The sequence below is a fragment of the Hyaloscypha bicolor genome (genome assembly GCF_002865645.1).
Source record: "Hyaloscypha bicolor E unplaced genomic scaffold K444scaffold_10, whole genome shotgun sequence".
Lineage (NCBI taxonomy): Eukaryota > Fungi > Ascomycota > Leotiomycetes > Helotiales > Hyaloscyphaceae > Hyaloscypha > Hyaloscypha bicolor.
Window position 1 is genome coordinate 1,113,161 of NW_020194512.1, and position 27,697 is coordinate 1,140,857.

The window sequence follows — 27,697 nt, forward strand, 5'->3', positions numbered from 1 at the left end:
AATAGTTAAATAAGAATAACCAGAAGTATACTTCTAGTAACGAGAACCTCTATTAATAGTATTATAGCAAGAACTATTACTCTTGTCCTTTAGAGCAAATAAGACTATATTAAGTCAAAACGAGCTTTGAAATAGTATAAAGAACTTATAATAACCCATATAAGGGATCTCTCTAAGACTAGTATAAGTAGAACAAGAAATATAAGGCTTTAGAATAGACTTCTTTATTTTTAGTAAAAAGGTACTAGAAGTATTAGAAAACGTTATAGAAATCTAAACCTTAATATTTTATTAAAAGTAAGCTTTATATTAATAGTTAAGAGCTATACTTACAGCGGACTTGCAAGCTACTTAATACTATTTAAAAGTTAATAAAAAATAAAGCAAGAATATATTTTGGATTAAAAATATCTTAGATTTGCAAGCCGTAATTAACTTAATAGTAGTATAAGAAGAGGTAGAAGCCATATTTATAATAATCAGAAGCTTAGGAAGGGATCTCTAGAAAGATATTAAAAAAAAGCATTTAATTAAAGGCTCTAGAATTAGTAAAAAAGGGGGTTTTATATAGGATTCCCCTGGAATTCGGTAATCTGAGTAAATAATATATACTAAGCCTATTTGGATTAGAATATTAATACGGCTTTATAAAACCCATATATTAAATGAATTTCGCTATTTCAAAGCTCTCTAATTAGGTAGAACGGGTAGAATATAATATTATACCTTCCTGGGGAATATATTACAGTGAGAATTACTGAATTAGGGCTAGTATAATTGCTCCGCTTAGTCAGAATCTATATACTTACTTCCTAAAGCTTTATACTTTACTCAAGCTCTTTTCTAGCTAGTTTAATTAACTCTTTTACTATTTAATACAACTCCCTATTCTGTAATCTTTATATATATTAAGATTACTTGCCTAATATATATCTAAATATAAAATTCATATATAATTCTTATTAATTTATTAATTTTCATATTATATATATAATTAATAAGCTTTTATATAGCTTTATAGGCTAAATACTTTACTTTATATATTATTATTTTTTGAATTATTTCTTAGCTTGAAATATTTCTTTAATTTGTTATACTAAGCTCTAATTAAATATTTGAATATTAGAAATATAAGTATATTATTAGTATTAATAGGAATTTTAAACGGAATATTAGAATAAATAAAAAGCGGCTTATATTTAAAAAAACTAAATTAAACCTATATTCTAATTATATTAATACTATTATAGTAGGGAATTAGGTAACGGGTCACGTGACTAGTTAGATACTCTCGGCTATTTATTACTTCTATATATAGCTTTCTTCTTTTTTCCTTTTCTTTTTTCTATTAAAATAATATATTCCGAATATTTAAGTTTTTAATATATTTTAATATTCCTATATATCTCTCTTTACTATATTTTCTTTATAATCTCCTAGTCTAATTATAAGATTATATTTATAATACTAAGCTTTTTTATTTATTTAGTAAACTTCGAAAATAATATTTATATAGAATTCTTTAATAATTATAATATTATAAAGAATTAAATTTTTAGAATATAGTCTTATAAATCTATTAATTATATAAATATTATATAAATATTATATTTAATAATCGGAAAACTAGTTATTTTTATTTTTATTTTTATTTTTATATAATTATTAATTTTCGCTTTAATAAAAGTACTAGAATTAATTAGATTCTTACTATTAACTAGAAATATAATATTATAATTATTTAATAAGGTATTCTAAAAAATCAAATATTTTAAAAAATCAAGTATTATATAGATTTCTTAATTCGAGCTCTAAATTATAAATATTAGATTTATTAAAATAATATTAAAATTTCTAGAATATTAGATTCCGGATATTTTAGGCTTTTTTTTGAAACTAGTACCGGATATTAGTTTCTCTATAGCTTATTTACTAGTAATTTTTATATTATATTTCTTTTCTAGCTAAGGTTTTAGATTCTTCTAATATTTAGTTAAGAGTCTTTTCCGGATCTTTCTAATCTAAATCTTATTAGGCTTGAATTTTATTTAAGTTTTACTTAATTCAGTAATTATAATTTCTATAATAGTATAGTTAAGTAAATTCTAGTAATATTTAAAGTTTTTGGAATTCTTATAAAAATACTTATAATATTTATACTTATTTAAATCGGATTTATTATCTAATTCTTTACTAATTTAATTCTTAAATATAGTAAAGATTATAGAAGCTTCTAAATACTTAATATTCTGATTTTCTAAAATAATTTAATTAAATACCTGGTTATATTACTCGAGTATAAGAATTAAAAGCCCTAGTTTATTTTTATTATATAAATTACTAAGCTATTTTATTACTCAAATTAGTATAAGTTTTTACTAGAATACTATTAAGAACTCGATTATTACTAGAATATCCTTAATTTTGGCGATTTTAAAAGCTCTAGTATAATTAAGTATCTTTTTCTAATTAATAAACTAATATCTTGGGCTTATTTCTTCTTTACTTATTTATAATAGAACCGAGCTATATATTCTTCAAATAATAGTAATTTGTATTATATTTATAGAACTATATTTCATTAATAAAGCTTTAAGAACCTTATAAATAAAATTCTATTTATTCTTTTTAATAGCTAATATCCCTCTTATATACTTTACTTATAGTCAGAATAAGCAAGTATCTCGTTTAATCAAGTATCCTATTAAGAAAATACAGGCCCTAAAATTTACATATAATTCTTATTAAAAAACACGTTTTATAATTATGTATTTGGCCTAACTTATTAACTAATTTATTATTTAATTCATATATAAAGATTCCAAAAATAGATATATCTTTATTTAATTTTACTAGAATTAGAGAGATATCCTGGAAGTATTTCTATTATTTATATACTACGGAAGCTAATTACTACTATATCTTTAATAAGGTCTGCAAATAGTACCTTAAAAATAATAATAATTCAGTAATTACTACTACTAGAATATATTATATTAAAGAAGCTTCTTTGCGAAAATTAGTATTCCGCAAGTATAATAAGTATTACGGGTACGGTATTTAGGGCTTAGAAAGCAAGATAGAAGGTCTCTTACGAAGACGATTCAAAGCTAAAGAAGAGAAAACTAGAATACAAGAGGCTGCGAGGGAGTATATACACCCCATAGTATACTAGTCCCGAAGGGGCTTAGCCTTCTAAATATCTCCAGTATATTCCAAGCATGCTTTCCTAGCGAGGCGGCCGCATTATATATATCTAGGAGGCATCTGGGGAGGCATCTCAGATGCCGGATATCTGGGAATCGTAATATTACTTCCCCCTTCGGAATAAGCTCGTCCCCGAGCTTTGTAAAAGCCATTAATCTATCTAATTTCGTATTATTCTCCTTCCCAAAGTAAAACTAGTATCTCGGATATAGATATTATATACGAAAGGCCGGCACCTTTACTATATGACCTAGAAGGATTTATTATTATTTCCGTATAATTCTGGACAAGTATTATTTTTTATATAGTCTAGCCAGTATTACAGGTTTTATAGAGATCCTGATATATTAATATTATTATTATAGAAACTCTATAAAACCAGGGGGCTATTACTTAGTACCGAAGCTAGATATTATACTAGATCTTTATTCTAACTAACCTATTGAATTCTATACTTTAGCCTATTTCTTATTGGCTTAACTATAATAACCCGTTTAATGCCGTACTCTTATTTACTATCCTCTAGTATTAATAGAAGCGGTTCCGGATTCGCTTGACCTAGTAAAGGATTCTGGGAGTCTTTTCATAGCTTCTCTATATAGAAAACTAGGTATATCTTTATGGTTTCTGGTAGTTTTAGGAGAAATGAATAGCTATACTATTCTAGAATCTCAAATAGGTTCTCTATTTAGTTTCCTAGCTTCCGGCTCGGATAATCGGATTTCTAGTACTTTATAGTAACCTATATTTTATTCCTAACTTTGAAATTAATTAGATAGTAGTATTTATTAACTTATATTATATATTATTTCTATATGTATTCTATATAGCCTTAGGCAAGTTACTATAATTTATATAATTAATTTACTAATACTTTAGCTTTATTTCTATTTAGTTTCTTTTTAGGTAAGTTAGCTTTAATAAAAGAGTTCTAGTCTAGAGAAATATAAGGTTTATAGCCCTTTTTAGTTATAAATAGGGACTAGCTAATAGTTTTATACTAAAGAGAGGCTTATTAATAATTAATTATAATAATCTATTTGTTCTAGTTATCCTAGTAATAGTTAATATATAAGTATAATCTCTAATTAAAATACTAATTAATAATCTCTATTTATCCGTCTATTTAGAGATAATTAGCTATAGAGAGCTTGAGCTTTATACTAATTCTCGTATAGAATTCGCTCTAAAAATCAGATATAAATTAGGGTCTCTAATCTAATATAATTATTTCTGGAATACTTACTTGATATATTATATAGAATAAAAATAGAGGTATTAGCTACTTGGCTATAATTATATCTTATACGGGAATTATAATTAGGTACTTAGATAAGTAATCTATAAATATAATAATTATATTATGGCCCAATTTATTTTCTAGATAGCTCTTAAAATCTATAATAATATATTATTATAGGTAATTAGAAACTAGAAAGAAATAAAGCAAACCAGGCTTCTTATCTCTAGATATATATAATCTTTTATAAATATAGTAATTATTATAGTATTAATTAATATCCTTATTTATAGATAGCTAGTAATATTACTTCTTTAATAGCTAATAGAGCTTTATATATCCAAGATATCTAGAAAGGGATTTATTATATACTTTATAGATTAGGGCAATTCATAAAGGTAATCCGGGAGTTATTTTATTCTCTATAATATAAAGTCTTTTATAATATAAAAAGAGGCCGTCTTATAATATCCAGATATTATTTTTGGCTTGGGCTATTATATATAGCTCTTCTAGATCTAGTAATATATAATTATCCTATAAGGTCTTATTTATAAGTTATAAACTACTATATTCGGCGGGAGCCTCTAATAATACTTCTATAAGGGCTATTATAGCAAAGTTTACTAATAAAGCTTCTAAGAAAATACCTTTTTCTAGAGGAATTATATCTCTAATAGGAATATTCTCTTTCGGAAAGTCTTTAGTATATACTTGGTTTTTAGGACCAAATTCCGGATTAAGTAAGCTAACCTTATAGAATATTACTATAAACTATAAGTTATAAATAATCTCCGGATTAATCTTATCTTTAAAGAGAAGTATTTGAGTTTATAGCTTCTTCTTAATTTAGCCCTAAATATTTACTTTGTTTTATTTTTATAATAAAGTATTTATTTACTTATTTAATTTTCTAGAATAATATATAAACTTAAAGTAATAATAGGATAAGAGCTTAGCCTATCTAGCTTATTAAGAAGAGAGCTTCTTAGTAATTATAAAGTACTTCAAGATATAGTAATTAGAATAGACCTTAAAGGAAATATCCTAAAAGCCTTCTAGCTTAGCTTTCTATTCCTCTAATACTCGTATTATAATAAGTATTTCCTTATTATATATATTATAATTAAGTTTTACTAGAAGTATGGTTTTAGAAAAATAAGCTATAGGATATTAAAGACCTATTTCTGGGTCTTATTAAGAGAGTAAGCTAGTAATTATTTCTTTAAATATATCTGTTTTTACTATTATAGGCAGATCTGGATTATAGTATTATAAAACTAGAATAGAAATCATAGCTTTCTTTAAGTAAATAAAAGCCTCTTGGTATTACTTAAACTATTTAAAGGAAATATCCTTTTTTATAAATAAGATAAGAGGTCTAGTAATTCGTTTATATTCTTTAATAAAGTATCTATAAAAGTTATAGAAGCTGAGAAAGAACTATATACCCTTAACTATTTTTGGGAATTACTAGTTATATATTATTTTGACTCTATTAGAATCTACTTTAATACCAGATATAGAAATAATAAAGCCCAAGTACTTTATATATATAACTTTAAATTCCGATTTCTTAATATTTATTTAGAGGCCAGTAAGATATAAGTAGTCTAATATCTTTTATATATACTATTTGTACTTTACTAGATTCTCTAAATAAATGAGAATATTATTAAAATATATTATATAAAAGTTATTTAGATACTTAAAAAATATATTATTTATATAATATTAATATATAGCCGGGCTATTTATAAGGCCTTTTTAGAGAATATTATATTTATATACTTTATAGTAAATACGGAATATTATTAGTTCCTAAAAGTCCGGGTCTATAGCTATATAATAGAAGGTTTAACGGATATTTAATTTAGTATAGATCTTGGCTTTAGATAATTAATTTAAAGTCTTATTAATAAGTAAAAGGAAATATTAATCTTTCCGGGTAATATTATTTAAATAGTAGAAATTAATATAAAAGTATAAACCTCTATTTGCTTTCTTTATAAAAAGAACTAGTAAAATAAAGAGAGCCTAACCAGGTTTAATAAAGCCTTTAGCTAGATTATTTTCTAAGAAATACTTAATTTCTAGAAGCTCTTAAATAGACTACTACCGGAGGAATTAGTATCTAATATTCTTAGTTTCTTTTAGGCCTTTAATCTAAATCTTATAATTATATAATTTATAGAGGGAAAGAGTATTAGATTTCTTTTTAGAGAAAACAGAAGTATATTTCTTAAATTCCGAAAATAATATTCTTTATAGCTATTAAAGCTCTATTTCTTCCGATTATTAATTCTCTAGGCTAGAAATAGCTTCTCTTTTCCGAGCTTTAAGCTTTTTATTAATCTTATAAATAGAGATTTAACTAATAATATTATCTTCTTTCTTGGCTATATAATTAAATACTATAGAAGTAAGAATAGCTAGGTTTAATATTTACTTTCTATTAAGGATCTCTTTCTATTTCTTTAGCTTTTACTTAGGTATTATATCTTAATTAGGCTATAAAAGCTTCTTTTTTATAGTCTTATATAATTTCCTCTAATTAGTCCAAAAGAAGAAAGATTACTTAAGAATAGAAGGTTTCTAGAAATAGCTTATAATAAAATCTCGTTAATTAGTATCTTTTTAATATTTCTTATTAGGTTATTTCTCTAGCTATTACTAAAAAGTACTAATAATATAATTGAATTATATAGATTTAGGCTTATTCTTTAGCTATATAAGCCTATATCTTCTATAGTTAACTAGAATATTAATATATACTAGTTATTTTCTATTAAGGATAATATTATAATTTCTAAGATTTAGGATAATTATAAATATATTAATACTTTATCTATTAATTAGAAATAAGACTTCTATATATTTCTTAGTAAACTTAGCTAGCTTTCTATTAAAACCGTATATAGTATAGGATAAGAAAAGGAATTATAGTTCTATTTCTAAGAATTACTTTATAAGCTAAATAAGCTTTATATTAATAAAAATATAACTATTAGCTCTAGTATTAATAAGGGAAGAAGACTTGATTTCTAATTTATTTATACTAATAGTATAGGATATTATAAGAGTATTTTCTCTAATTAGACAAATTAAATTAATTTCTACCAAATCTATATTACAAGTTTCTAAAATAAAGACTTTCTTTAGAGATACTTATTTCCCGGTTCTATACCAGAATTAGAACTCGAATTCTCCGAATACTTTATTAGAATAATATATTCTAATAAAATAGAAACTAAGTCCGGCTTAATTCTAGAAAGAGCTACCTTAATTTCTTTACTATATAGAACCGGATAATATCTAATATAATAGCTAAATTTGTTATAGTTAAAATACTTAATAATTAAGAGATTTTTAGTTTTTATAGGATATTACTTATACTTATAAGGAAATATATACTTAATAAAAGTAATTAATATAGGCTCCTTAAGCTTCTCTTTAGAAATATACTTCTTAGAAATATATAGAAATATAGTATTAGAAGTAAACTTGGCTAGAATAGCTCTTGCCTTTTTATATTCCTTAGTCTTCTTATATATAGCCTTAATTTACTAATTATTAGTAGTATAGTACTAAGTAAAGCAACTAGTATTAATAGAAGAATTATTATAATATATATATACTAATTCCTAAAGCTTTAATAAGAGCTTCTTATTTAATTTATATTTAATATCTTAAAGACTAATACTACCTTCTATAGATAATTATAAGAAGAAAATATAGAACTCCTGAAATATTTAACTAGAATATATTTAAAGTTTACTAAAGTTATAATAAGTATTCTATATCTTATTAGAATTAGAATATAGCTTCTTTAAATAAAAGTAGAATTCTGAGAGCTAATAATACTAATTCGGACTATCTTTATTTATATAAGAGTTAGTTAGGACAAGAGTATTACTGGTAAGTTTATTAAAAATATAAATAATCTTGAGATTCTCTAAAAAATATAAATTAGTATTTCTTTATAGCTTATTATTAATCTAAACTAGCCAGTTATTAAAGATAGTATAATTTCTAGTAAAGAAAGTTAGATCTGGGAGCTTAGTAACTCTAGTATTTCTAAAGAAAATATAAAATATAAGAGATCCTAGATAGAAATAAGCAGGAGATAATTCGGAATTCTTTTAAGAGAAATTTAGAATAGCTAAACAGGTAAAGCAGAAATAGTTAGAGCTACTATAAGCCGATCTACTATAGCTATATAGTATTTGAGATTATCCTCGAGCTTAGTATTATAGAGCTTAGTATTCTCGAGAATAGCTTTATTATAACTATAGGTATTCTTATATAAAATAGCTTTTTAGATATTTTCCTAGTAGCTTTTTATAATAATATTAATATCTAAAAGCAAGGTATTAGGTTTCTTAGCCTATTTATATAACTCTTCTATAGTAATATAGTTATTAGTTTCTAGAAGCTTTATAATAAAAGCAGAGAGTTCTATTTCTATAAACTCGTCTATAAATTCTCTAGGAATACTAATAGGATATTTGGTTCGGAAAGAGCTACTAATGAAATGACCTGAACTAGTAAGAGCTTTATTAGAAGCCTTAGCAGAAGTTAATATAGTTCCTGGTTATATAGTATTTTGAGAAATTAATCTATTATACTTTTTCTCTATTATATTCTCTCTAGTAATCTTATTACCGGTATATATATAGGGCCTATAAGGTTATAGGATAGGGCTTGAGGATAGTAGTTAGGTTACTGGCCTATATATACCTATTACTTTAGAACTTAGTTAAAGAATAGCCTTTATTTGAGGTTCTTTAATTTTCGGGTTTTCGGAAAGGGTTTCTAATATACTACTAGTATATATTTATAAAGATATAAATACCTGGTTTTTCTGAGGATTCTAAAGCTTTTTGCTTTTATTATTCTGGAATCTATTACTCGTATTTCTGAGGTTCCGTTATCTTAATAGTACCTATATTACTAATAGTTCTAAATTAGTTTATTTGAAATCCTTTATAGGATTAAAGAAAGTAAGCTTTAAATATTATTATAGGTATAGTATTTAGGGCTTGGAAAGTAAGATAAAAGGTTCCTTATAAAGACAATTTAAAGTTAAGGAAGGGAAAACTAGAATACAGAATACTATAAGGAAATATATATATCCTATAGTATATTAGTTTTAAAGAGGCTTAGCCTTCTAAATATCTCTAGTATATTTCAAGTATACTTCCCTAGTAAGGCGGCTGTATTATATGTATCTAGGAGACATCTAATAAGGTATCTCAGATACCGGGTATCTGGGAATTATAATAATAAGAAAAGGAATTTCTAAGAACTCTATAATATATATAATAGTAATAATAAGATCCTAAATAAGGTATAGGAAAAAGCAATTAGGTAATATTACTATAAGTAGTAAAAGGCTAGTTTAGGGGCTATATATTAGATAATTTAAGCTATAATTATATATTTAAAAGCTATAAATATACCTTCTAAATTAAATTATTTAGCTAATATAAATAGGCTAAATCTCTTTTAAAACTACTACTTTTAGCTAGCTAGTTTAGTATATAGATACGGAATTATAAGATATTTTATATAATTAAAATAAAGCTAATTATATATATATAACTCGAATCTTATATAAAAAAGAATATTAGAATATAATTTTAGAAATATTATAATATTCTAGAGAAGCTTTATATTATAAAGGAAAAGAATATTTTGAATATAAACGAGTTAGAAGTATATATTAGTTACCTTATTAGTAAGTATATAATTATATTTATAGAAGTAAAAGAGCTATATATAGCTAGCCCTGAGAATTATAAATTAGTTATAATAATTGAAACTATTTATATAGATAGTTATAAATCTCTTTTACTATTTATAATTGTTTCTAGAAAGAAGATTATAAATAATTAGGTATTAGAAAACCTAATTGAAATAGAATATATTAAATATATATCTATCGGATATATAAATAATAATATAGCTATAAAATACCTCGATTATTTAATTAAGTATTTAAGAGCTAGGCTAGATAAATCTTAGAAAATTCTCTTTTTAGATAGTTACGAATCGCACGTCTATAAACTATTTTAATTAAAGGCCGGGGAATATAATATTAAGCTATTCTAGTTTCCCTCTCACTTAATATATATTCTTTAATTACTTAATATTAGTATATTCTGCTTCTAGAAATACTATTATAAAATAGCGATTTATATAGCTCTCTGTTTCCTTAATTTTGAATATATAATTACTTCCTTTTTCCGTGATTTTACTCTAATTCATATATAAATAATATAAAAATATATAATTAAGAATACCTTTAAGAGCTCTAGTATATAGCCCGTTAGTTATAAAGCTAGAATTAAAAAGATGCGATTATATGAAAAGAAGAGATTAATTAAGGAGGTTAAGGTAAAGGAGAGTTTAGATCTTCTCCCTTTATTACTTATTTGCCCTAATAAAGTATAGAATATAGCTATAATCCTTAGAGTACTTGCAGATTATAATTCTACTATATTTTCAGAAAATTCGAAGGAAACTTGGATAGCTATAGTTAAAAAGATTAATATCTAACTATAAAAGAGTTATCTCCAGATAATAAAATACCAGGCTCTCTAAATAAAGCTTTATAAAGAATATAATTATAAGGCGAAGTCTCATAAAAGCTTATATAAAGGAGGGCTATCTGCTAGTATAATAGAGCTTTGTATAGAGATTAAAGTGAAGAAGGAGAAAGATAATAGAAAAGCTCTTTATAAGGCTAAAAAGAAGCTCGCTAGTACTATAAATCGAGCTAAAAATTAGCTCAAGGACGCCGGGATTTAAGCTTGCAAGTGTCACGATACCGGGCTCTGGGCTTGGAAAGCAAAGTAAAGTGGCTCTTAATCCGACGATTCTAAACTAAGGAAGGAAGCTCGTAAGTACGGGAGCTTGGTGTTCTAAATACTAGCCCCAGCCGCATGCGTTATCGCGATCACGTGACGCTAAATTTACTAGTAAAGCGGCAGAGCGTAATATTACTCCCCCCTTCAGGAAAGCTCGTCCCGAGCGCTCGAAAATAAGCCCCCTATAGCTTCTACAAATCATACAATCTCGTATGCCCTACTTCCGGCGTCCCCTATCCATGCGATCCACTAGTTCCTGATATGCCAGTTCCTCCAAATCTGAATCTGAATCTGAATCAGGGCCATAGGGTCCAATTAAGTAATCAGAATCGTAGCCACCATCAGAATCATAGCTACTATTAGAATCATTAACCATACAGATTCTGACTTTTCTACCGTTCTCACTTACTATAACCTTTGGTCCTGGCGAAGGCATCTTCTTTCCTGTTTCCTTGTATGGTTAAATATCATAGTCCTGTACCTAGTATTCACTACTGCCATAGCATACACACTTGCCCTGCTTGCGAAGCAATTGGCGCTCTGCCGGGGATATAGATCGTGCTCGACTGTTCGTATGGAAGGGAGAGGATGGTCGTGGAGGAAAGCATCGTGGAGAGGAGGGTCTCGGTTTCGTAGAAGGAGAGGAGGGTCGCGGAGGCTTGGTAATCGCACTAATGAATGGTATTAATAGTTAATATGTCCATGGTATCGTGTGAATAGTAAGGCTTCTTCTCAGAGTCGCGAACTAGATATTCGTATATACTAGAGCGTCCAGCCAGCTATTATACTATCTCGATGAACTTGGTATAGGTTCGAGGGAGGTTTAATTACTATACTAGTCTGTTCTTGATCGTAGTATTGAGTCCTTAACAAAAGGCTGTAATCTTATTAATATTGTTCTAGTCTTGTCTACGTGCCTCGTACAGAATTCGCTCAAACTTAGCTATAAAAGCATGAAGCGAATTAGTGCCTTGCTTAAGAGAGTATAGCTTGTCCTCTGCTTCCTGCATCTTATTCGGATTCGAGTAAACGCGAGAGAGTTAGTCGAGAATCGAGAGGTAGGACCAGGTTTGATCGTCTTTAGCCTGGGAAAGCTAAGGAAGAACCATGGCTTGAACGTAAGATTCGAGATTCAGGTAGATATAGTAAAACTGAGCAGTGGCATCGCTAATAGCCTCGCAATTGACTCGTAGCTTGGCTTGAATTGAGGGGAGCCAGGTGTTAAACTTGTGGACTTGGCCATTGAATTTTTCGGGATGTGGAAGGGAGGGTTTCGGCTTTGCGTTTGTAGAAGAGGAAGGGGAGGAGTGAGTTCGTAAGAGGACAAGCTTATTGCCTTGTTACTAAATAATCTCAGCCTGTCTTCGTACCTCCGTTTAAAGCTCGGCAATCGCAGTGGCGATCTGAATCTGCGAAGGTTACTCCATAGTAAAAACTTGAAGTAAGAGAGAGCCCAACAAGCTCTTGATCTCTCTGGTGGGTAGTGGTTCCGTAACCATGTATATCGACAGTACTATCGTCAAATTGCCGTGAAATCGCACTTGTATGCAAGACGTGAGAGTGGTTTTACTTCCTCTGCAGGAACAAGAATAAGTTTAGAATAATGTTACGATACCAGGTTCTGGGCTTGGAAAGCAAAGTAGAGTGACTCTTAATCCGAGGATTCTAAACTAAGGAAGGAAGCTCGTAAGTACGGGAGCTTGGTGTTCTAAATACTAGCCCCAGCCACATGCGTTATCGCGATCACGTGACGCTAAATTTACTAGTGAAGCGGCAGAGCATAATAGCAAGGATGAGAAAGCTAGACTAGTTAGAATCATAGAGTATTAACTAAAGGATAAGCTAATTCTAGTAGAGGATATGGTATTAATTCGCAAACCTAATAAATACCCTATAATTATTAAACGAGCTTGCTATAAGGACTTTTACCCTGATTTATAGCTTATAGTTCGCCAGCTTACGGCATCCCTTAGTAATCTAGCCCCCGATTGGCTAGACGCACTAAATACCTTTATTAATATTAACGGGGATAAGGATATAGTAATTAATACTACTAAACGGAAGCATTAAAAGAAGAGAATAGGAGAATATATAGACTCAAGTTTGCTTTCCCTTATTATTTCAGACTCTTCAGATATGGAGAGTAATACAGGCTTAATTAATAGTATATAAGCGAATGCCGATTTTGTATAATTCTAGATAGCTTTGTATTTTTTGTAACTAGTATCCTTAAATTCCATTGCAAATATGCTTGATTTTGTATGCAATGCGTACCAAAAATCAAGAATCGGCTAAAATCTCGATGGGATACTTGGTTAAACGAGACACTTGCTTATCCCGACTACAAGCAAAGCACATGGGAGGGGCACCGGCTATTAAGTCTTAAAGTAAAATTCATAAGAATTTCTATATTAACTATTTAATAGAGCTACTATCTAATTATATAGTAATATACTAGCTTATTTATCTAGTCTAGTTTCTTAATCTTATAATCTTATAAAAATACTAAATAGTAACTTCTAATATCTCCGAATATTATAGGCTATAGAAATACTAGTTTTAATTTTTTCTTAATTATAAATCAAATATTCTTATTTTAATTCTTTATTTTAGCTTGGTATCTAATATAGTAATCTTCTGTTTTCTTTAGTATAAGCTTATTAATTATAGGAGAAGGCCTAGAAGAAGCTATTATATTTGTTTTAGTTACTTTATTATTAAATAAATTAATTTTATTTCAGATATCTTTATTACTAACTGCTTTATAGAAAGTATTAAACTAGTTTGCCTAGAAACTATAGTTCTTTAGAATAATAATCTTAACTATAGCTTCTAATATAATTGCAATTAAGCTTATAGAAATTATAAAAGCTATAGAAATAATTCCTATTAGTTAGTTAATAATAGAAATATAAACTAAAGTATAATTTTTGAAGAAATAATTAAATAAGCTTTAAATACTCTTTATAGTATACTAATTAGAAAGCTTATTAGTATAAGGCCGGGCTTATAACTAATATATATAAAGATTATAAAATAGAAAGTTATATTAAAATAATAAAAGAATTAATTAAACTAGCTAAAAAAGAGCTTAAATAAAGTATAAAGCTTTAGGAAATAAATATATAGATCCTGACTAAGTAAAGCGATTATACTAGCCCCAAATTAGTAATTTATACTATAATAAAAAATATCCGGAATTAAAAGTCTCTAATTTTTTATTTTTTATTTTTTTATATATTATATTATTATTTTCCTTATTATATATAAGTAAATAAAGTAATCCGGAATTCTAGATTAATCTTATATAGCTAATATTAAAAAGTAATACTATATATATAAAAATTCTTATTTGCTTTTATTATTTTTTATAATTTATTATATATATATATATTAAGCTATAATTTTATTTGCTTTCTTTAATTAATTAATAAAATAAATATAAAAAGAAATAAAAAAATTATAAAAAAGTTATAAATTAGTTTTATTTAATCTAGTATTATAAAGACTAATATATTTTAGTATTATTTATATTATATATTATTAGAGAAAAATAAATAAGACTAGAAAATAAAATATATATTATATTTTATTTATATTCTAGTAATAATAATAATATAATATATTTTACTTATGAAATTCTTTTTAATTATTACTATATTACTATATATAATTCTATATAATTTTCGACTAATATAATATATTATTTTCCTGAACTCAATATTAAGATATATATCTCTAAATACCTTTCTTTCTTTCTTTCTCTTTCTCTTCTCCTATTCTAATCTCTTAATTCTCTTTCCTAATTTGCTTAGCCAACTTCCCGATATACTTTTCACGAGCTCTCTTTCTATATACCAAGAATACCTCGGGTAATATTATTGATCTCTTTTAGAAAACTTCCTTATTCAAGTCAAGAATATAATTCTAGAGAAAAATAATAATGTGGCCTTAGAAGATTATAAAAGGCAATAGAAGAAGGGTAAGATAGTAACTCATACTTGTTTTCCTAAAAAGGATACAAGAGATACTAATACCGGATTTAGTAAATCCAAATAAAAACCTTGCCCAGACTAGATAATTGCCTAGATAAACAAATCAATAATATCAGATAACAGGGATTCGTGGTTGCACGAACTAGCGAAACTCAGCCTTACTTGTCTAAAACAACTGCCTCTCACAAGGCAGCTGCAAAGTAAGTATATTGAGGGTAAGGCACGCTAGCATGGAAAGCACTCTTGGCAAAGCTCAAGAGTAGAACATTAAAGGGCCCCATTTTATCGAAGCAATTATGCGTTACAAAACACACTCTAGAATATTCCATTACAGTGGCTCAAATAAAGGCCGGTATAGCAGAATGTTACAGTAATTCACATGACAAAAGACAATAATTACTTAACCCTGACGCCTTGTTTCCCGAAGCCTGGGACAAGAAAAAGTATTCGTGTAAGCGCCATTACAGTCTGTTTACAGTGCAACCCGCATTGGCGGAATGTTCCTCCCAGAGTAAAAGAGATATACTTTCGGGTTTGAATTGCCGCTGTGTTTTCCCAAGTATCCAAGGCCACCTTCCCTATATATGGCCCAGTTACAAGATCCACCCAGTATGTCAAATAATTTAATTAATTATAATTATTGGCCGGTAATCAAATTAAATTAAGTCAGAATCGTAGTAATCAAATTATAATTAATTACTGGGTCACGTGTTACTACACGTGACTATAAAGATAATATAAGCTTTATAGCGCAAAAGTAAAGCGTATTTTGCTATAATTTAGATATCGCCTTACTATTATAGGCTTAATAGCTAGTGTCCCGCCTTTACTCGCTTTATTTATCTTTATAAATAAGTACTATAGTAGGGGTTTTGACTTCTCTAGTCACGTGGGTGCTGTTATGTAATATCCAGAGCAAATAATTCACATATATATTACCTTGCTCTCTTTCTCTCTTTTTTGGAAATTAATTAATATTTATTTTCTTTATACTTTAGTTATATATTATTTAAAGAAAAAAAAGAGAATTTATTACTTATATAACTTTTATATAAGTTTCATATAATAATTAGAAATAATTAATTATAATTTTTCTAATAATTAATTTTTTTTTGAAAGTCAATAATTAAATTATAATTAATTAATTATTTAATTTAATTAAATATAATTAATTACTTTAATTATTTTTTTAATATACTAGATCCACCCAGTAATAAGGAATTATAAGCAGTATATAATTATCTAGGTAATTCAGGGAGTATTATTCTAATAGCTATAACTACTTTCCTAGTATCTATATTAAATAAGGGATATAATACAAGCAAAATCATGGTCTATATTTCTTATACTAATTATCTGTTTGTACTAATTACTTCCTGGTACTACTGGGATTACAGTACTAATAAATTGTTTATACTAATAATTTAATAGTACTACTAATTAAAAAATATAATATATTTATTATATTATTATTATAAAAAAATTTATTAAATAAAAGATATATATAATAATATATATAATAATTAAGAATAAAAAAGGTATAAAGAAAACTAAGTAAAATAAGTGCACAGCATGTAACCTGCTTGAACCCTATTACAATAGTATATAATTGGTTAAAGGATTACGAGATATAAGAGTGCCGTGGAATTAAGGTTTACGCTTAACGAGCCTAACGAGCCTGCAGACAAAAGTCCGTATTTTTAGGGCATTTCGCTAAGAAACGAGTCCCATAACTATTTTGGACCCTTTCATTTTATATTCAGAATTAGGTTTAAAGGCCTTCTAAACTCAATCTATCCTTTTTTATTGTGTGCGCTTAAAATATACGAGGTTTTAATCTGTAGTTGTGAAGAAACTGCGAAGTGAAGTGGGCGACTTTGGTTTTGTGACGCCTGAAAACCTCGCTAAAAACACGGACTTTTGTCAGCAGGTTCGTAAGGCAGAACATGCCAAAATCGGGCATTGATGGTTTTAGCCGCTACTGTGTAGCAGACTATTAGTCATTGCTAGCAAGCTAATCAAGACTCGAAGCCAGTCTCGTCTCCACGGCCGCAGGAGCCGCCTGTTCCAGCCACGTCATCAGTGACCTGAGGGATTTAAATTGCTTCCTCGCTCGGATTTTCGATTGCAGCCGCGACCATTCCTACATCCAGTATTCCCACAAATTCGCCGGAAGAATCATGGCTCAGCCAAATAACCAAGATGTAGGGTCGAGTCAAGGAATCAACACCCTGCCATCGAGCCAGGTCGAACTGGGATACAAACCATCACGCCTGGCTCGGAACCTGTCACAGCAGAGTGAGGATCTCTACTGAGCAATAATTAACCTAGCTGACTGAAGTCTCCAATCAGTGTTGTGTTCGTTCATGGGCTGCAAGGCGATCCAGTAAACTCATGGACCTATACACCTCCTGCGATACAGTCCCAAGCTTGTACTATCCGATCTCGCCTCCAAAAATTGAGTCTGTTTCCTAAGCGCCAGCCCAGCGAAGTACCACCAGCAAAACCCGAGCACGCACCGGTCTTCTGGCCAGGGGATCTACTGGCGGTTGATAAGGACCTGAGCAACGTTCGACTGCTCACTTTTGGGTACAATTCAGACGTTTTGCGCATATTCGGTGCCACCGGGAGGAACAACATCTCACAGCATGCTAAGAACTTAGTGGGAGACCTACTCGGAGAGAGGGAGGTAGGAAACCGATTAACGAATCCCTCTTGACAATAGCCATGCTAATGCACAGATTCATAGGGAACCGCACGGCCAATCATCTTCGTATGCCATAGTCTAGGAGGAATAATAGTTAAAGAGGTATATTATCCTTATCGTCAATCTCATCCACTTCCCAGCCTTAATACGGACCAGGCATTGAGACTCTCGTCAGTGGCGCAGTTCCGGCCCAGAGAGCAGAGATTATATCAGGATACCTTCGGAATAGTCTTTCTTGGCACTCCACACCGTGGTTCCTCGTGGGCTTCATGGGGTAGTCTCTGCAGCAACCTTGCGAAACTAGCTCTCCAGTCAACAACGTCGACGCTATTACAACAGATCCAGGTCGACAGCGCTGTTCTACAGATTATCGCCCACAACTTTAGCAACATGATCAGAGACGACATCAAGATCCACTCATTTCGAGAAGAGCGGGGCATGAGTGGTCTATACGGCTTCGATGCTAAGGTAGCGTAGTAAGTTTCATTCTACCCTATGATTTGCTGACTGTTGAGAATAGGTCGTGGACGATTTCTCTTCCATAGTCGGAGATGCTGCTGAGGGACAGGAGGGAATCGACGCCAATCATCTCCAGATGTGCAGGTTCACTTCAGCAGACGACCCGGGCTATAAGAAAGTTCGCAGGATCATCGTTTTCTATGCTAAGGATTCCCAGAAGAAAGACGGCCAGAGTCAAGGAAGTGTTAACGACCAATTAGAATCAGGTTAATCGAAAACTCAGCATTCTACTGCTATCTATTGGTCCGTAAGTTCTCTGCTGACTTTTTTCAACGGAGATAGAGCTGCGGAAACTCGAACGGTCAGTAAGCCATAAATTACGAATGGATATGGATTTCAACAAGCTCCAAATCTCTGGACAACCACCGCGGCTTACGGTAGAGTTACCAGTTTTTCGGGCATCTGCTTTTGAAGCCAGTCCGGAACAGCTGCTTCAGCATTCCCAGAGGACATTTGGCAGCTCTGCCTTTGAGCTAGCAGATATGCTCCAACTACTGCCTGATCAAACTCGCTCTAGTGTACTCGAGATGGAAACCAAGAACTTGCAGGACTTAGTATACGATGACCACACCTACTACTGCACGTGCTCCCGGACAGACCTTCTGCGTTTTGTCAATCAGCATTTCTCCCGCGTTCGTGAAACTTCTGGGAGAGTCATTGTCGAAACGGATGTCGGCCTTTTCACTTTCATCCACACAGACAGACACCTGATTGTCAGGTTCAATGGAAACGAGAAGGCCCCCGAAGCCATCGCACCTGCGAGTCAGGACTACGATTCTCTAAGGAAATGTGCTTCAGGGTTGTGGTGCATCCGGGACGACGACGACATTGTCCGTCCTGGAAAAACACAGCATTGGCAACGCCTCGACGATGTGGACGACTTGCTTCTGTCTCTCCGCATCGAGCACAAGAACTCCATATACTTTCTGAGCCAGAGGACATACCAAGACATCGAGCTACGTGTACGGTTTGCAAGGGATCTTGGCGAGGCACTGCAGAAAGTATGTGCACGGATTCGGGACACATTTGCAACTCCAGAATTGGAATTATCCTTTGATATGTTCACCACGACCTGCCAGAGGTCCTACAGTAATCCCGAAGGCCTTGGCGTTATTACAGCAGGATTCTCTCTAATATTGAATGATGCATTCCACTTGATCTACCGTCAAAGAGCTGATCAACTATCGCAAAGTCAGAGCCCATCCCAGGACAAGCTAGACAGGGACAAGACGGATTTCATGACGCAGTGTCTCAGCCTCCGTCAGGATCTTTTCAGCGTCTACGAGGCAACACCATCCATCCTTAGTCTTCAAAATCGTTTGATAGAGGTTGTGAAGGATGCACCAGCTCTTGTTTTTGGCCAATGTGGGTTGTCTTTGAAGCTCAAGGCCTGTGGGCAAATTATTCTTCATCGTTCTGTGGGCGTACCAGAGGAATGGCTCGTTATTCTCCGTGGAGGAGATGGGAATGTCCTGGTTGGGTAATGTCCATTGCGTTACCGTATACAGCATATTATGTTGGTATCATGTGGGCGCGTCATGGTGACTTGAGGTTGATTCGGACGCACATCTAATGCCTTGTAGGCCATGTTCATGCCAGAACTGGTCTGTTAACAGACAAAGGGTTTAATGAGTCTAGAAGAGGTTTATTAATAAAGTAATTAAAATAATTATATTAAAAGTTGTTTTTAGTATAAAAAATAATATAAAAAAGAAAAGTATATATAAAACTTTTAAAAAAAACTAAATTTAATATAATATTTTAATAATATTAGCAGAGGATCTTGCTATTACATATATATTCTTAGTTTTTACTAAAATGCAGCCAATGTTTTGGTTAGTATAAATTCTTGTAAAAAGTGAATCCAAGAGAGAGTAATTTGAATATTAATATAGCTTGGAAATTATATTATAATAAAGTAATAAAGACCAGATATTAAATAAATAAATAATGTATAAGACTAGTTACTTTATTATATACCAGATACCATAAGTATAAGGGTTTGAATTCAGATATATATTAATTTTAGATATAAGACATAGTATAAGAGATTAAAAAAAAGAATAATTTCTCGCGTTTTATAGAATTTACCCGAGATTATATAATATTAAAATATATAATCCCGTAATAATAAGTTGCATTTGCCTCGACTTTATATAATACAAAACCTAAAACAATTATTCTATTATAAGTAATTAAGTAAAATATTATTTCTATAACTAGGAAAGTTCTAGTATATTAAATATATTAAATAAGTAATTTTAACCGAGAATTTATTTTGGGCTATTTATTTTAGAATAGATTATTTAGATTAAATAATTATTTAAAGCAGCTTTTATTATAAAAGACATATTTTATAACTTGTATTTTATAATAAATTCTTTCTTATAATTAAGAAAAGCCTAAAATAGTCTAAAAGCTAAATAAAAAGTTCTAAATAATAATTAAAGCTAGAAGCTCTTAATAAGAACTAATTTATATTTAAAGTAAATTATTAAGTATTTCTAGAAATCTGGAATTTTAGCTTCGAGAAATAATACTTTTTTAAAAGATATATATTACTAAAAAACTTCTTTAAAATATTATAATTTCTTATAATTTACTTTTAAGAAAACTATAGCTTTTAAAAGAAATTTTCTAAGAACTAGCTATTCTCGAAAATTCTTTTATATAATAGATATTTCTCGAATATTACTTTTAAATATATTTATTTTTTTAAAGAATTCTTTTATACTTTTTTCTTTCTTTAAAATTTTCTTTTAGTACTTTAAACTTTCTAAATATAATACTTTTTCAAAAGATATTTTTTAATTTTTTAATTTTTCTAGTATTTCTTATATTAAAATAATACTTTTAGCTTATAAATTATTATAGGCTTAAGATTAGGCTTTTTTTTTTAAAAAAAAGTAATACTTAATTATTAATTTTTATTATATTACCTTATTAATAATATATTATATTATAAATTATTATATAATAATTTATAATAACTTATTTTTTATTTTATTATATATTATAATTTTAATAAAATAATATTAATTTACTTAATTAAAAATAAAAATATTAAGAATAAAAATATCTGAAATAAAACTAGCTAAAATTATAAATATAAATAAAATATATAAATCAAATATTATATAAAAATTAAGTAATATAGAAAAACCAAATAATATATAAATATTATATAAATTACTCTATTTTTCAAATATTTTTTATAAATAATTCCTTTAATCTTTATTTAATAAGCTTATTAAATATTATTACTTGAGGTTTTATTTACTTGATTTTATTTAATAGTTTTTATATATTTATTTAAATAATTAGTTTCTTTATAGAATTAGTTTTTATTTTAGTAATTAGTTTCCCGGTATATTATTATATAATAAAAAATATTTGCTTAATATATAATTAGTTTTTATATAAAACAAAGTATTAGATTTAACTAGTTTAATTTAAATAACTAGTTTTATTTAAATAACTAGTTTTATTTAAATAACTAATTTTATTTAAATAACTAGTTTCTTTTAAAAAGAATTATTAATAATTAGTCTTATTTAAATAACTTAATTTACTTATAAATTTATAATAATAATTGAAGTTTTAATTAAATATATAATAAAAATAATTCTTGAGCTTTAAATAAAAGAAAGATTATTTATATTATTTAGTAATTAATTTCTATTACTTTATTATAATATAATAATTAAATATTAGTTATATTTTAATAAAATATATATATAATAAAATGATTTTTTACTAATATTATTAATATATTTTAAGAAAACCTCGGGTTTTAAAGAACTTAAATTAATGATTTTAAATATATTTTATTTACTAATTATTAGTATAGCTATTTCTTTAGGAATTATATATATAGTTACGGATTTCGGGATATGAAATATAAGTAATAAAATATAAGTAATAAAATATGGAATATGAGATATAATTATATAACCTCGCGTTTTATAAGTAATTTAACTAATAATTAGTTTTTATTAGGCTTAATAAATTTGGGAATTATATATTAATACTATAATTTGTAATTCTTACTTTTAAATATTAATTACTTTATTAATTTAATATACTTTTATTTTATATATATTATATAATAATATTATATATTACTAGTAAACTAATACTAATTAGTTTATATATATAGATTAAAAAAGATTTTAGATTAGTTCTAAAAGCATTTAATAGCCTAAAATAAAGCTAGTCTATTTTATATTAAAGGAGAAAACTATTTATTAATTTTATAAAAGTATTTAATAGCTTATAAAAAATATATCTAGCTGTTACTAATTAATAAGAGATTAGTTATTTGACTATCTGTTTATTTAACTTCTATTATTATTTAAAACTAATTTCTTTTAACCCCAAAATTACTTTCTTGGAAATTATCTTTTCTATTTATATAATACTCGAATTTATAGAACCCTTTTTCCGGAATATATATCCTATAATATCCTTAAAGCTCTTTAATTATAATTTCGATTTTATTATTAAATCGAGCCTTTCAAGCTTTAGACTTTCTTGGAATTATAATATTTTATTTCCTAAATTTCTTATTATAACCGAAATTTTTAGAAGCGAAATATTTATTTTAATATCTTTATTATTAAATTATTTTTACAAATCTATTATAAACTATTTTACTTTTAAACCTCTTTTATTATGAATTATATATATATATATATTAGGAAAAAGCTAAACTCGGTTTAATATAAATATTAATAAAGGAAAAAAGCTAATTAAGAAATAAGAGAACGATATTAATTCAATAATTATAATAAAAAATAATTTTTAGAAATATCTAATTACTAAAATATATTAATATATCTTATATAGAAAGAATAATAATAATTTATAGAATTTGTTTTAGAATAACTTTAAAAACTTTAATACTATAGTATTTAGTTAAATTACTTATATATTATTATAAAGTCTTTAAGCCTAATTTTAATATAATAGTATTTATATTAAATAAAGTTATAAGAGCCTTATTATTATATAATTCCTTATTAATCTTATTTAAAAGAAAATAAAATATATATAAAATAAAACTAATATTATTAAAAGTAGTCTAATTAGATTAGATCTTTTTTAGAGACCTATTATATTAGTTTATTTTACTTTAAATAGAGCTATATATAAGGAAATTAGATATTTTTAATTAAGAAATCAAGCTATTTATTATTTTTACTTATATAATTACTATTATTATTACCGAGCCCGAAAATCTATTAGTTAATATCTATTATTATTACTAAAAGCTTATTAGAAAAATAGTAAAAATATATTTCGAGATATAAAAATACAATAAATCTAATAATAGTTTTAATTATAAAATTATTATTTTTCTTAATATTTACTAATATATAAAGCTTTTAGAAAAGATACTAATAAAGGCTTTTTTATTATATTAAAGAAACTAATATAAAACTACTTTTATAATAACTAGTTCTCTTAATATATATATAAAGAGGCCTATATAAATATTTATAGCTTTTTTAAAGCCTCTAATTTATATAATTAAAATTTAGATAAATAAATACTATTATTTTAGTTATTATAATAATTAAATATTCTAAAAAAACAATATTCGAGCTTGTCTAAATATTAATTAATAACTTATATTAATTATAATATAGCCTTGCTTTTATTTTATAAAATACCGAATTCCTTTATAATAAAATTATTATTTCTTATTAAAGCTTATTAATATATTAATATATAATTTCGAACTCTTTTAATAAACTCAGCTAGTTTATTAATAAACTTTAATTATTTATTACTATTTATAAGAAAAAGTAAAAAATTAATACTAAAACTTTTTTTATTAATTAATAATATTATTTTTAAAATTCTTTAAGTTATTATTTATCCGGAAATTATTAATATAGATCTAGTTATAATTTTGGAACTTGTAATAATTATTTCAAGTTCTATAATTATAATAGTTATATTCTAAAGTTATATTTTATATATAGGAGACCCGAATACTATTTATAGAAATAAGAGACTAAAAAGGCTTAATTTAAGAATAAAAATATTTATTAATTTAGATTTCGAAATTCCTATAATTTTAATAAATATTTTAATAATATTTATATATAGTATATTACCGGAATTAAAAGAGAAAAGAATAATAAAAGTAGTAAGAATAAATTAGAAAATAATACTTTTAAAGCTTTATTAATAGAAATAAATAAAGAAAAGAAATATTATTTAAATTTCTATTTTATTTTAATTAAAAGCTTTTTAATTACTATTATTACTTTTATTTTTATTATTTCTATAACTAATACTTTTATAAATAATCTTATTTTTCTTTCTTTTATATATTAAATAATAATTGAAAACCACGCTTTAGAATTTATTAAATAAATAAAAAATACTTAAATATTTATAATTAATAATATATTAAAATATAATACTTATTACTTTTACGAAATTATAATTAATATTAGAGCCTTTAGATTTTTAATTACTAGTTCTAACTAATTCCAAGCTTTATAGCAGACTAATAATAGTATTAAACTTAATAAAACTATTAAAAAATAAGTTAATATTTAGTTTAGTATTAGATTTATATTCTTTATTAGATCTATAATAATAAGAATATTAATTAAACAAGTATAATTCTATATTATATCTATAAAAACTTTATTTTTATTTAGTTTAGCTAATATAAATAAGCTAGAAGTTTATTTTAATAATTTTATTAATTATCTTATTATTTTTATTAAATATAATATTTTAAATACTTTTTATTATTTTAGAATATTATATTATAAAGCTTTATTTCCGAATTCTTTATTTATAATCCTTGCTTTTTTATAGAGATTAAATTATAATATTTATATTACTATTTTAATTATTTATTTATTAGTAAGCTCCCAAATATATTAGAATAAATAAGCTATAATATTAATATAAAAGCCTTTAAATACCTTATAAAATATTATAAGTAATACTAGAAATATAGCTAATTATTTAAATAATTCAAGTTTAATTTAAGAAATAATATTAGTTTTAATTATTTTATTATTATTAATATTTTCTATATTTCTAATAAGTTTATATTTTATATTATTAATAAAGGCACTTAATATTAAGCCAGCTAATAACTTTAAAATATTAGTATATTATATACTTGAGATATTCTAAAATAATATTAAATTAATACTTATTTAGGTTCTTTGAATTAGATTATAGTAGATATTAGAAAGTAGTTTACTAATAAAAAGTTTATTTAGTTTATAAATACTATAAGAACTAAGATTAAAATTATTTCTATAAAAGCTTATAATTTTATTAGAATTATAAAATACTATTATAGCCCGATTTAATATATTTATTTTATTATTATAGCCAAAATTAATAGAATTAATAAGAATACCGTATTTTAAATAGCTTTTAAGGCTATTAATAACTTTATAGAATCTAATAGTATTATTTTAAATAACTAAATATAATACTTTATTATTAATTATATTATAGTAATTAGTAATATTTAAAAAAGTAATAATAGAAATTCAAAAGCTTTAAACTAAATATTAAATCGCAAATACTTTAAATACTCTAAATAATTCTAATATTACTAATATTTATAAATTTCTCCTGAATTCAAATATTCTTATATAATATAAAGGAAATATGAGCTAATTTAGTAATTATAATAAGCTATATAAGCTAGTAGCTATTAATAAAAAGAACTATATACTAGCTCTATTATATAATAATATTATCTTTTATTTAATCTTTATAAAGCTCTTTTATATAGGGAATATTAAAGTTAATATATCTAAATCTAAATATAATTCCGAATTTTATAATAAAATTAAAAGTAATATAAGTATAATTTCTTCTATTATTCCCGCTATTTTATTAAAGTATAATAAAGAATATCCTTATAAAAACCCGAATATTATAATATTCTTATAAGATAATAATTTATATAAGGATTTCTATTAAGTTAAATTTACTAGTTTTTTAAAAAAGAATATATTTAAAGTTATTTCTAAATCTTAGATATTAAAGGAAATATATATCTTTAATTCCCGGTTTATTAATAAGATTAAGAATAAGAATATGGAAAGAGAACTTAAGAAATCGAGACTAGTTATTTAAGCTTATAAAAATAATAATAAATATATAATATTAATATAATTATTTATTATTTAATATATTAGCTAAAGAATTATTATTAATATTATAACTATAATAATAAATATTATGTAATTATATTTATATAATATTTTAAAAGCTTATATCTAATTAATAATTTTATTTAATTATAATTTTTATATTAACTTATTTTATAAACTTATTAAATATAATATATATAGAGTTATATATAACTTAAGGGCATATAACGAACCTCGGATATTATAGGTATTAATTAGGGAAATTAAAGGCCCTTTAATATTATAACTAACTACTATTTATATTATAAATATTAGGCTTATAAATTACTAATTATATATATATTATTAGGGCCTCTTATTTAGGGAGAGCTTCCCTGAACCTTATAGGAGAAATAGAGATTAATTCTATATTAAATTTAATACTATAGTTTTATAACTTACTAATTCATTCTATTATCTTATTACCTATTAATAAATACCTTATAAGCTAATCTCTCTATTCTTAAAAAAGATAGTTTAATAAGTAATTATATCTCGAAATCTGCGAAATATATAATTTCTCGCCGGAGCTATTCCTATCCGTTCCGCTACCGCCAGGGACGAATTTCCGGGGCCGGAATAACTATTATTCCGGAGGAATACCAAAACTACGCTTTGATATTTACATATAAATAAACCACCAAATTGATTAATTATACTACAACTACGATACCGGATACTACTGTATTCGATTCCACTAATAAAGGGACCCTTCGGCCTAATGAGGATCCACTGCAAAAGCAGGGGAGTGCTTTTAAGCCTATACAATTACCCTAATTCGGCTGGGAAATTACCTTACCTGAAGATATCTCTCCAGGTGATCCTATTACTTTATTTACTATGTATTATACCCCTGAAATCATTAATTTAATAATCAAGAAGACAAACGATTATATACAAAAACCTCAAGACGAATCCTGCCCTTATATACGAGCAAACGAATAGTATCTAATATATTATAGAGAGAT

At 26.2% G+C, this 27,697-nt stretch overlaps 3 protein-coding genes across 3 annotated transcripts; 1 reads left to right on the forward strand and 2 right to left on the reverse strand.

Moving 5' to 3' along the window:
• Nucleotides 1-5,785: 5,785 nt before the first annotated feature.
• On the reverse strand, nt 5,786-9,355 carry K444DRAFT_516399 (uncharacterized protein; the record flags this gene model as incomplete). The annotated part of the gene is made up of 2 exons (XM_024873683.1): nt 5,786-5,890; nt 9,275-9,355. Coding segments are annotated over 2 exons (186 nt in total), but the record flags the coding sequence as incomplete, so codon positions are not given.
• Nucleotides 9,356-12,218: 2,863 nt separating this feature from the next.
• On the reverse strand, nt 12,219-12,608 carry K444DRAFT_689417 (uncharacterized protein; the record flags this gene model as incomplete). Its single annotated transcript, XM_024887737.1, has 2 exons — nt 12,219-12,329; nt 12,426-12,608. Coding segments are annotated over 2 exons (294 nt in total), but the record flags the coding sequence as incomplete, so codon positions are not given.
• A 5,064-nt stretch (nt 12,609-17,672) lies between these two features.
• On the forward strand, nt 17,673-18,498 carry K444DRAFT_689429 (uncharacterized protein; the record flags this gene model as incomplete). Its single annotated transcript, XM_024887738.1, has 3 exons — nt 17,673-18,003; nt 18,064-18,123; nt 18,178-18,498. Coding segments are annotated over 3 exons (712 nt in total), but the record flags the coding sequence as incomplete, so codon positions are not given.
• Nucleotides 18,499-27,697: the final 9,199 nt, after the last annotated feature.